Source organism: Boleophthalmus pectinirostris, unplaced genomic scaffold, assembly GCF_026225935.1.
Source record: "Boleophthalmus pectinirostris isolate CB_2022bp ecotype Guang Dong unplaced genomic scaffold, ASM2622593v1 HiC_scaffold_8, whole genome shotgun sequence".
In the NCBI taxonomy this organism is placed as follows: Eukaryota; Metazoa; Chordata; class Actinopteri; order Gobiiformes; family Gobiidae; genus Boleophthalmus; species Boleophthalmus pectinirostris.
The window spans coordinates 29521220-29534377 of NW_026571515.1; the positions used below are offsets into that span (position 1 = coordinate 29521220).

A 13158-nucleotide genomic window follows, 5' to 3' on the forward strand; every position below is an offset into this window, starting at 1 on the left:
GCAAAGGAGATGACGTTTTTACCCATGGACACAACATTATGCATGGCAACGGGGATAGAACCACCAGCCTTAGTTTTAGTGGCCAAGCACCTCCAAATTATCTTGTTATTGTTCAACTAATTAAAGCCAATTTTCCTGTTTGATTAGTGGTGGCAAATGATCAGAGCCAGACTTTTTGCAACCAAATTTTAAAATAGGTCAGACAGGGGTGAGATGAAACACTGTTAATCTAGTTTACAGGGAAATACTTCCTTCAATAACAGGCCAGTACATTCCTGCTCTGATTTGTGTCCACTGCTCATGTCTCTTCAGGGATAATGACATATAGAAAAAAAAAAACATGCCTACAGATCAGAGGACTAATTATACTGTTGCATGTACTTCATTGTTCATGATAGTACCTCTTACTAACTTCCCTAAACAAAAGAAAACAAGCTGCCATAGCCTCCATAATTTAAAGGCATGAGAAAAAGCGAAACCCGGACAGGCACAATGGGTCTTTGATATGTCTAACTACAGTATCTGCCAGTCTCTTTGAACTGCCAGGAACTATATTAAAGGATAGGCAGAGTAATTATTCATCATATCTTCGTCCTAGTCATTTTCTACATCTGCGATCTTCTTCTGTATAAAAACATAAATGTGATCTGTGTATAGATGTAAAGAGATGTAGGCCTACTGGTCTAAATAAACATTCATTTTGTCCCTTTGTTGGTTTGGTTCATATTTTCAACTACTACCATAGAAGTATTTCTTAGTTTTCTTAGTCTTGAGCAATTGGGCAGGTGGAGAAGGTTCTCAAAGACAGCACTCATGTTACCTAAAAATTAGGTAGACAGAAAAGGGCAGATACACAAGTAATCACAAATATTTTGAAGGCAAGTGGAGAGTAACTGTAGGAGAAATTTCAACTCATCAATTATTGAAAATGTCAACTAATAATAGAATAACCATTATCTGCAATATACATAGTGGAGTATGTTGAGTAAAGAGATTAAATTACACCATAAACTTAACTAAAAAGGAATGCTTTAAATGAAAAGCCTATTTTGTTTAGTGCTATTATTTATCAAATGGCATCACTTCACCTGGGTCATATTCTCTGAACTTTTGCATTTTAAAAAACTTATTAAGAAATACCTGTTTATTCAATAAAGCAAAATAATATTTTTTTGTTACAGGTAAATTTTTTTTTATTAATTTAGGAACTTCTGAAATATACTGGTAAATACATATTTTTTACATAAATTTACAGTAAGAGAACTTCAGATATTTACTTAAGTCGACAAATACTTGCAGCCGAAAGTACTAAAAGCACCTTTGTAGAACTTCAACAAAAATATTATTTAGACTAGACAAATTTCCTTGAATCCAAGTATTACCAGGAGGTGCATTTCCCACCAAAATGGAGGAATTTGCCTCCAATATCCAGTTACATTCACCACTGTGACTCCCTCGACAGGAGCTTAAAAGGTACACATTTTTTTCAGTGCTCCTCTGTAATCATATATGTCTATTATCCTGGCATTAACACCAGATGGTTTTCTCTTGTCCAAATGCAAAACACTGACATCATATCCTTTAAAAATATAAAATAACAAAGTTTTAAAATGGGGGCAATTCTCAACATGTCCAGAGGTGTTGGGGAGGCTGGTGCTATCTTCTCCTTTGTGGCTGTGATTTACAATACAGGTGGGTCTGGAGGCACTAGGTCTACTATGGGTCACTACACATACAAACTCAAGCAGCCAGTGTTGACAGATGATTAATGCAACAGGCTTAAAGAAATAGCGTACATGCTCCAGTCTGTTTGCCCCTCTGTGTAAAAGAAATCTAAGCAATGTTCCTCGCACCTTCACTGTGAACTTACTCAGATAGTGTGTCTTTTGCAATCACGGTCCAAAAACAGCTGGCCATGACATAACACAGAAAGGGATTTTCTCTATCAAAACTATGACATCCAACCCACCAGGGCGAAAACAAAGATAATTCATTTTAATTAAAGAAAGATTTTTGGTCAATTGTTGGGGACCAAGAAACGTGATCCATGCCTAGTTTGAACTTGTTTTAGTTCAGCTCAGTCCGTTGATAGTTTAGTGGTAACATCTGAAATAATGGGTTTCTTTGTGGTTACTTAAATGTGGTTGGAAAGATCAAGTTGGAACACAATATACAATTGTCAAAACTTGTGTATTGGATTAGTAGGTTTGTAACTGGAGGTTACATAGGTGCCATCATTCACATACAAAAACTGATCTTTTTACAACATTGCTATTATGATTAGCTTGAAATTCAAGTATTAAGTAAAGTTGTATCTGCAGGGAAATTTGTCGAATACATTTGAGCCAACCTTTAATGCCACTGAAGCAACCTGTCAGGAGCAATAAAAACCGGCAGTCTTCCAGATCTTATGCTACGTTTTATTCCTCTTATTCCTCATTTCACTACGGCATAATCTTCAAATTCATTAGATACAAGTTTCAAGGCCAAATTGATGTAGGCTTCTTAATTTATATATTATAAGTGATCTAATCTATTTATAGATTTTTAGATGCACTATTTTAAATAAGCTATTAAATGCAGTACTTGTCTAGACTCAGACTGACATAAAAATGTCTGACCTTCCATGGCAGAATTAATACTTGTTTGCACTAATATCACAGACACATTAAGCACATTTGTGTGTTGTGACAAAATCAACAATAGGAGTGCAATACAAAGTGCTCCCTGAGGAGAAAAGTCAATCTTCATTGGACTCTCACATAATAAATAGTCTTATATTCCCCTGCACACCTGTGACCAGCTCTTTCCACAGCCCTTAATATGAACCTGTTTCCATTGCCTCATTATCTACACTAATATATTGTACTTGGTGTTGAGTGTCACAAACCACCAGTTTCTGCCAGAGATGAAAATCTGTCCAAATCCAGATTTTGGACTTGATGAACACAAATAGCATTGAATCCACTCTAGCCTCTTATTTGGCAGAAAGTATTTGGTTCATTAGAACTGACTGTTTTCAATGGAACAAACTGATTCCACAGACAAAGCACATTTTGTATACCAAGCAAAGTTGCCGTGGTCTTATTCTTTCATTTTCTGCACCCAATTGCCTCTTATAGCATGTAAGTAGATAACAGTAGTTTTTATGCTAGATATCCTTCCATTCTTACGTTGAGTGCTAGAGCAATGCAAACTAACTGTGGTTCTCAATCAATATCCAGATACTCCTTGATACATTATACATTATAATAACAACTATCAACCCTGAAAAACATAATCACACAAATGTTTTCTTTTTCTGTTTTAGAATGGTCAGGATCAATATCAATATGGGGTACAAGACCCCCGGTGTCATATAGCAGTGATTCACAAAGTGGGGTGTGGGCCTCCCTAGAGGCCTCGGAGGCACAGCGGGGGCCCCCAAAGATCGTCCAGACAACAAGCATAAAAGAACATTTAGTTTGAAATAAACTTTACATCATGTATTTGCTTCAATTACTACTTTAAGTATTAAGTACCTTATTAAGTCCATAGACATTTTGATATGTACTGTTAATTAAAAAAAAGTATGCATTATTATCAGGGGGCCCTGTATTTTTTGGATAAATAGAGGGGCCGCAGCTCTACAGACTTTGGGAACCACTGCTCTAGTCTATACCCAATAAGCAATACTTTATTCTGTCTTAAAGTTTTGATACCAGAGAGCTGGAGGCTGGAGGTGCTTCAGCACTGTTGATGCTTGGTGCCTTCCTCTAATCCTCCTCCACTACGCCCGCTTTTTTTGGGCAGCTGGATCACTGTGCTCTTTGAACAAAAAACTTCAGGAGATGCAGCTCCTCTCCTGCTGAGTAGAGTTTAGAGGAGAGGACAGCACCCACACCTTCCTGGACAGTTTCTCATTTTCTTTATTGGTTAGATCTCCACCAACATCAATACAAATGGTCTGAGTGTCCATTATCGGTGCTTGAAGTTTTTCTTTCATCTTCTCATGGACTTTACTGGTTTTGACTAGCTCTTGTTTGAGCTGGACATTGTCTCTCACTGTACTGTTATAAAGATGTCTTGTGTCCTTGTATGCATTAACTTGGTTTTCCAGCTCTTTCTTCTTCTCTCTGTCTTTCTTGTTAGTCTTTTGACTTTTTTGGAGTTGCCAAGCTCTAATTGCACATTTTTTTTATAGTATTGTATCTCCTTATGTGCTTTAAATTGGTCTTGTAGTTGGTTGTCCTTCTTCTGAAGGGTATCAGTGAGCTTTTGCAACTTCAAGCCCTTTTCTTTGCCAATCCTCTTCTGAGTCTTAAGCTTGCGGTCCAAAGAAGTTATTTGGACCTGATCTGCAAGCTTGGCCCTTGTCCGCTCCAACTCTTCGAGTAGTGCCCTGACCAGTGCAAATGCAAATGCATCACTAAAGGTTTTCCACACAAGCATAAAAAAACCTGAGTTTGAAATATGGTGAAACTTTCCATATTTTATTTGCTTCATTTACTACTTTAAATCAGTATTAAGCTTGTACACATGATGATATGTATTGTTAACATGCACATTTGAGAGGAAAACATTGCATATTGTTTTGAATTGAGAATGCACTGTTATTAGGGGGCCTTGTACAATCTTCTGATGAATGGTTCTACAGACTTTGGGAATGACTGATGTAGAGTGCTAGATCAGCAAAACTAGCATCAAAACTTGTACCTTTACTGGATAGTTTTAGAATAGCCAGTCCACATGTTAAAATTTAAGAAAATACTATTGTTATTGTTGAGTCTGTCTCTGTGTGAGTTTTGGTATTGAAATCAAGTTTGAAATTGTATTATTGTGACAAACTCTAGGATACATAATACATAATAAAAAAAATGCATAATAACAAATCCACATATAATCACATGCAAATAGTTTCAGTAATATCAATTGTAGTAGCAGTACTCCAGAGCATGGTTAGTTAGTGGTAAGTAACACCAACAAAGTTTTATCCATGATTGGAATCAACACAAGGAGTAGACTACTGGCTTCCCATGGTTGTATTTATGATATCCAAATCATAGAGCACAAATAAGGCGGGTCCAAGTTGTCTTAAAATTTATCACTCAAGTAGCTTTCACCGTAAAACCCTTTAATGAGTGGTTTACCAAATCTTGGGAGCAGATGTTTTTTTCATTTATTTGTAATTACTGGCAAAATGCTCTGCGGTCATCTATCTCCTGTAGGATATGTTTCAGATGACTAAAAATTCCAGGAAATGATGTGGAAGACACCCCAGATTAACTGACTATCTGCCCTGCTCTGGCTTCCACAGTAGTGCTACAGTAAATGCACTGGAATTCAGACTCCCTTTCATCCTCAGGAAAATTATACATGTGTGAAGATTACTGCCATATGGAGCGTGTTGTGACAGCTCTATTGACGAAAACAAGTGCTTCATGCATAGACATTGCAGGTGGATAGCCTGTTTAACTAATATACTTTACAGACAGTGATGTCTAAAAGTAAAATGTATTGATAAATTACAGTTTTGCAAGTAACTTTGTGCTTGGAATTTAAATCTAATTTTTCACTGAGCCCACTTTTAAAAGTACTGGTTAATTTTGTAGCATATTAGATGTAGCATGCAGATGTCTTCTCAACAAGGGGGAAATAAGGTTTTCTAGCTAGGCCTAATATATTTCTTGGCATATACTATAATCTTGGGATCTTCAGTAATAAAATAGCACCAACAATAGTAGCCTGATATTTGCCAAGTTGTAGGCACAAAACAGCCATCAGCACTGCAAAGAAAAGTATTAAATCTGTCAGTTATCAAAGATTCAGTAATTAAATATCAATATGATGGACAAACAAAAGTTGACTGTTTATACAGACCTTTACATAAAGACTAAAAACTGCCAAATTCAATGCACACATTATTAATCAGAGATTATGGACCTGGCTCCACTGCATGTGTGTATTTTGCCCTACACGAGCGTAAAAACTGCAACTTTTGGATGCGTAACTTTTAGAATGCATGGAAAGTGAATGAGGGCGGCGCGTGTATGGAGCACATCCTATTTTTTGACGCTCTACGCGAGCATAGGTACGTGTCCCCATCAAAATACACAGAGAGTATGAATCTTTGGTTGTATTTGTGTGTTTACCATCAGTACAACCTGCCCCTGGGACAGTTCTGTGTCGCGTGAAAGAGCCCAGGTAAAGAAATACTGTTAGGCCTAATAAGTGCTTTAAAATTTACTTTTGAAATCCTGGCATTTGCTGTGGTGAACCTGTACAAAAGGTAAATACAAGTCTGTTCAGTTGTTAGTTTCACGGTGGACCTGATACAAGCGGCTAAACGTCAACGTCAAGTTTGATCGTCTTTCCCATTGACAAACACAGAGGCAGTGCTGCGCATCTATGTCCTGCTGCAGCTGCCGGTGGAGCCGCTTTCGCTTTGACGGGCGTCTGTGTTTTTGCGAGGTTACGCACATAAACGTTGATATTTTGGTAATACAGTAATACCGTATACCCTGGTAAAATCCTGAGATGGTATCACATAAAATTTTGGATACCACCCAACCCTATCGCACTTGTTTTCATACTTGTGCCATTTGACTCAAAATACCAAAATTAAGCACTACATTAAAGTGTTCTGTCCATTCTTTCACAAACTCCAATTTGAGCCACAGAGGTTAATGTCATTTAGCTTGTGCCGAGGTGAATACACTGAGACTGGGGCAGGCAGAGGGGAGTATGGGTAATCAGTGTGCAGTGACCAGCGTCTGGCAATCACACCACAACAGTGCTCTCATTCATCACTGCAGCATTATACCACTAACAGGTACAGCCCACGAAATCCAACCCCCAAGTTCAACCAAACTACCCCCTCCCCCTCCATGCGTATCTGCTTTAAGACAGGAGAAAAAAAACAAACATTTATCTTAGGTTGTGTTCCTCTTTAAATAAAGTTTATGTTTAGTGAAAAAGATATGCCGTTCTAGAGGTTGCACCTTCTAATGTTTTCAGTTCAGTAACAAAGTGCATTGATGAAAAACTCCAAGGGGATTGTTATTCCCTCTGTGTAACTTGTAATGTCTGCAGAACTCTTCCTGGGGCAATGACCTTCACCACTGAACCATTACACAGTGTTAGTTGGAGTCAAGACTTCTGAGAGAGAAAGAAAGACCAGAACAAAATCTTTTGGTGAAAATAACCCAGCCTTGCTTATTACAGTTCTTGGCTAAAGTTAAGTAAAAATATGTTAAGGATACCATTGTAACAAATTAAGGTAAAGTGGCACAATATAACCATTGTCCACACCCTGCTTGCCACCAAGGAGATCTTTTTGGTTTATTTTCAATTCTACTGTATGGCAATAAACCTATTTAACTTGCATTTATTCATTCATAGGAGATTTATTGATTAAGAAAAATATGCATTGTTACTGTGAGCAAAGCTGCCTCTACACAGATCTGACCTGTAGGTGTGGGGTCAACTGCTTGTCTCTATGGAGGTAGATAATTTGAATACCATAGTGCAGAACTTTCCAGGTAAAGAAATAACATCTCCATGCACTTTTAAAACAATGCAGGTAGTTCTATTCCTTCACCAAACAGGTGAACATTATCACTGTGTCCTTGGGCAAGACACTTCATCCTGCTTGTCAGCTCAGGTTTGTGATGGATTGCTACAGAAAACAATAAAGCTATAATACATCTATCTAAAAGTGAACTGCAGGGGGAAATAGGTAACTTTGCTATAACCAAGTACTGACATAGTTCCTATAATAAGCCTTGTATACCACATAAGCATCATAAACCAATCCGTTGCAATAACTTCTCCAAATCCCCAAAATGATTTATAGATAAAAACAAATGTCAACAAAAAACACATGTCAGATAATGATTTTACTTTTAAAAATATCTGTTCCCCACATTTTCCAGACTGATCCAGGGCTGTAACATTCCATCTCTAAATGTGCGAACAGCAAAAGAAAACAGTTTGTCCATCAGCTCTTTTTATAGTCACCCTTTGTAGTAGTAATGGCTTTGACAGGCAGCTCTCGGCTCCCTATTTCCAATACTACACACTACATACCTATGGAGGCCAGGTGCTGAAAGCCAGAGAACTCCTGACACGTTTCAACAGCAGTCATATAGAGCTGTAAAGTGGGTTAACACCACACCTCTGGACTACTGTGTGCCAGACAAAATGCTACCATCATTAAGCAAAGAATGATTTTTGGTTACTTTAGCAGCTAATCCAAGTGGAAATCATTTCCTTTTAAAATTAATATTTTTATTAGATCAACATTCTCAGTAAATTTTTTTATATCTTCTTAGAGGAAATGTAGGGTAATTTTAAAAGAGTTAAAGTAGTCTTCTGTGAAATTGCAACATAGTATTGATTTTAGGACATCATTGAATTTTTTAATTTCTGCACCCAACTGCCTTATATAGCCTGTATGTATTCACATACAGTATGAAAGATTACCTTGTTAGCTTTTGTTGAGTGCTAGAGCACTGTAAACCAACTGTGATTCTAAACTAACTATATACTACTGTATATAAAATACTAACAAGTACTGGTCTTGAAAAAAATCCCATAAATGCACAAAAATTTTCCTAAATAGTAAAGACACTAATGTTGTCATAATTCTTACGTTTCAAACTTGATTTCAATACTAAGGAAAAGACTTGATACTTGATACCACAATGACAACAGGAAAACGTTTACACTGTAAATGTAATTTTTTAACACAAATGAATACTAGTTTCTCTAATAGTAGTATTTGGTAGTTCAAATGACTGACATCGATTCAATTATTAAATTATAAACTCCAACGGTACCATTGTACCATAAAATATAAAAAATGTATGATCCAATTAAGATTTCCATCATCCAAAGTAGCCCTTCAGTCATGGACATATATTATTTTATACTTGATTAATTTAACTATAAAGAATAAAGGTTTGAGTAGAGCTGTCATAAAGAAAAATAATTGCTAATTCCACTGTTCTTGTTGGATATATGAGCTTCAAGGTTACAACTTTCCACATTTTATAAACCATTAGGGAAACACAAACTCAAAATTAATACTAAATATAGTGCTTTTTCTGAATAAGGTAGATAAATCCCGTCTAGGGAAAACAGAATAGAACAGGCAATTGTTTTTCCTGGACGGGTGCCAAATGCATAATTGTGAAATTTTCCAGCTTAGACAGGATATGAGTAAAGAGTATCGAAATCTGTCAGTTTATAAATCACTTGATTTGCTTTTAGCAAACTTATATGTCAGACCTTACCTTCTGCATCCTGATGGGTGAGAAGTGTCTGGGCCAGTCTTCTTGGCTGCTCTCCAAAGTCCCTCATCCGAATGGGAGGTTTACTGGTGGGGCTAAACTGTATTACAGGATAGGGCCTTTCCTCTTGTTCTTGGTTCTTGACAGATTGGTGTCCATTTTGGCTATGTTTTTGGTGTTTGGCAGCATTCCTGCTAGCCTTATGTGCACGTGTAGAGTTGCTTCTTTCAGTGTTATGTCTTATAGTCCTATCTACACTTTGCTGAGGTCTGTGGCTGACTGTGGTCTTCAGCTGTGAGGTTTGGCCTGTTTGAAGTGACTCTTTCTGGGCCTCGCTAACTGTTGGATTTGTGTTATGTGATACTTTTGCCTGGCCACTTTGCTCTGGATTATGCCTGCCATGTGTCTGCTCGGGTTCATGTCTCCGCTCGTCATGCGAATTGGAGGTTGACTCTTGGTGAGTTGGTGGTAATGTAGTAGATTCCAGTGGTTGTTCCAGGTTTTGAGTGGAAGACATAGGCTGTGCCAATGTGTAGTCAGAACCGCTGGTGCCAGAATTGGGTGGGTCTGGCTTGTACAAAGGTAGTGTGTTTCCAAAATTGGATGCAGATTCACCACGATCTGTCTGACTAACGCCTCTCAAAGGGCCATTGTTTTCCTTCACACAACCAGGGACGATAGAGCACATCAAACTCCCTCCTTCATTTGGACAGTGACAAACTTGACAGCTTTCAATCTGAAATGAATGCCCCGCGTCATATTTTTTGTTGCCATGCACACATCCAATCTTACCACACTGAGGGCACCCGTCTTGGGGTTGTAAAATGTCTACGCAGTTTGGAGGGATTTCAGGACAAGGTATAAAGTGGCAGCTGATGTTCCCTCCACCTCTGGGACAGGAGCATTCTGTACTTCCGAAATCTACAAAGTAAGATTCTCCTTCTGGGACTTTCCCGCGTCGGAAGCCTGCCTGGACACAGTCGTAGTACTGATAGCCCTCACAGGTGCAGCCCCTCTGTGAGCAGGTGGGGCAACAGGCTCCTTTCTGCAATGTGGTCTCAATACAGTGTTGTAATACGGGACAGTCCTCACCAGTGCAGTCTCTCTGAGCATAGGACACATCCAAGTAAAGAAACAGCATGTATAGAAATCTCTTTTGAAGCCTCATGCTGCCTGAAAGATAAAAAGTGGAATTTATTTAAGTATAGCAAAGCAAAGACTATAAATCACCAGAACGTGTGCCATTTTTGTAATGAAATAGACAGAGGTAGGTGGATTATTAATAATAAATATTGGGCATTTATTTTTGAAGATTTGAATTGATTTTATTTGAATATTAAGTTATCAGGTATAAAAATGCTGCAAAAGAACTAATTAAAATGAAAAACTTCCAAATGAGAATATTAAGTAATAATTCTGGGCTTTTGTGAGTAATAATTTCACAGTCCTTTCATGTTTGTCTGATATTTAAACCTCAACTAATACATTTAAAGATGTGCTATAACGCATGAATTGAAAATATAAATGTCAGAATTTTTGTGTATATCGCCCATGCTTCTAAGGAAAAGCTTTTATATATTAGTATCTATAAAATCTGTAGATGTCTGCAAACAGCACCCATACCCTGTGACTCTGTGATGTGAATTTAGATTTGCGTTCAAGTCAAGCATCTGTTTTCTATTTTTGTCCTGTTTCACTTCACCATTTGATTAAGTTGGAAATAAAACACTTTGTTAGTACTGAACAAATTGGGTTTTTAAATAAAGGGTTAACATGTTTTGCTGTTTTTTGGTCTCTGCCCTTATCTTGTTTGCCCCACTCTCTACGTCCTTGTAAGAGAATCCCACAAAACTGTATTTTGGCACGCACTAAAACATGTCTTTTACTCAAGTGCTTTGAAATCTATTTAACTATATTTTTAGAGTATCACAAATGAGTTTATATACCAGTATTATGGCAAAGGAAAATGAGCCCACTTGATAAAAAAATAAATAAAATCTATTTCAGACTATATAAAGAAAATGAAAGTTAACAGCCAATAAGTTGTAAAGGTTGTGAATAAAATGCAACAGCATGTGCACTCTCCCCAAAGTGTATTATGGCTCCATTAGAGAATCAATGCTGTCTTTGTACTCTCTCAAAATCATTTTAGCAGATCTGAAAACATACCAACAAGTGCCCTGGAGTTTCAACCTACATGTGGGCTGTCAGAGAAGGCAAGTGTTTGAAGAGTATTAAACCCACAAAAAGGCTGATGCAATAAGAAAAATATATGTTATGACTGCCACAGGGGTCTTGGTATAATTGTAGCAGGAACTTCAAAAGTATACGAAAAACACGTGCAGATTACACAAAATTTCAGTCTTCAAAGTCTCCAGAACATTGAGCTGAAAAGTGCATTTCAATATTGTGTAATACATCGCTCATAACAACTCATAGGTAAGATTGTGGTCCTTAATTTTTAACTAAATTTAAATTCTAAACATTTTCTGGCAAAGGTCTAAGCTGTATTATTTAGCCAAAAGGCGCTATACAGTATTGTCTTGTATCCATAGCGAAATCCAACATTTACCTCGTGCAAATAATTTTAATTTAGTCCATCTAAATGCCTTAGGTTTAAGTGACATAGAAGGATAGAATGCAAAAAAACTTCGTTTACCTCGTGTCTCTCGCCTCACGGTGCCGCTGAACTCCACCGGGAAACTTGTGCGTAAAGTCAGTGCCCGGGCTCAAACTTGGGAGCGCTTCTTAGGAACGAGGGCGGGGCGACGAGTTCGTGGAAATACTTTCTCTAATCCCGATTTTGCCTTTTTCGTGTGGTGTTAGGCGCGTGTTACTCACGAAATAACCCCAGAGAAATTACCTAACGTTCACTGACGTAAGGGTTAAAAAAGTGCGGAATGACTTATCTGCTGTTATGTAAACATGGGGACCCCAAGAATGAAGGGTTTAGTCTTTTAGTGGCCCTTGCTGCATAAAAGCTATCCGTGGGTTTCAGAATGCTGAGAAATTAGGGCTATTGCCACAGTGATTGCCAGTTTAAAACAAAATATGATATCTTTTTAATTGGAAAAGTCCAGTATGTTCAGTGTGTTGCAACAGGATCAAAACTGAAAACCATGACTAACACATTATAGGCAATGAAGAGAGGGTTTACAAAATACTATGACTATATTTTAAATAGTGAAGAAAATTCATCATTGTTGATTTGGCTTGAATTGTTAGTAGGCCTATATTCCGCAAAAGTAGTCTTTCTTGGTATATTAGGTATTATTTAAAAATGGTGAATTGTTGCAATCTCCTTTAGGCTATATTATGTCAACAATGTTGTATGTGGCCCTCACATATTTTCACTTTTCTGCTTTGATCTTCAGGGTCAGTTGGTCATTTCCACACAAAAATAGAGACAATAGCTGCAGATGAATGGTCTGATCATTGGAGGCATAGGACTGACCGAGGAGGCCACTGGTCACTGTGTTCAAGGGGTCTGCTATGACTAATCAATGTCAGACAGGAGTTAGACACTCATTATTACTTCTCTCTGGTCTGCATAATCAAATTTACCCACGGCAGTGTCATGCATTTCAATGGGTTTGTGCTTGGTATTCTGCAGTCATTGTCCAGCATCTCCGATCTCAACAACAAGCATTGATTTTGAGAAGAAAAAAAAAAAAGAGCCCAAATAAGCAAGTTTATTGTTGATGCAAAAGTAGAAACACAAGTGAAAAATTGTTGTTGCTGTTCAAAATAAAGACCTGACGTTTTTTTTTATTATTATTATTCCAACAAACATGAGACATGGGTATAGTAAAATGATTAAAATTAAGTCATTTAAAATTGGTATCCTTGTTTGAACTTTGCCTGTGACTTATAGGACCCTCCTGTA

The 13158-nt window shown here is 37.5% G+C and overlaps 1 protein-coding gene across 1 annotated transcript in view; it reads right to left on the reverse strand.

Annotated features, from left to right (window-relative positions):
* Positions 1–12070, reverse strand: part of LOC110164458 (fibulin-2-like) — a 32751-nt gene extending 20681 nt beyond the window's left edge. The window contains exons 1-2 of the mRNA XM_055166329.1: positions 11932–12070; positions 9276–10445 (exon numbers count right to left, since the gene is read on the reverse strand). Of these exons, the coding sequence (XP_055022304.1) occupies positions 9276–10440 (1165 nt within the window). The 5' untranslated portion in view covers positions 10441–10445; positions 11932–12070. The remainder of the gene's footprint in view (positions 1–9275; positions 10446–11931) is intronic.
* Between the last annotated feature and the right edge of the window lie 1088 nt (positions 12071–13158).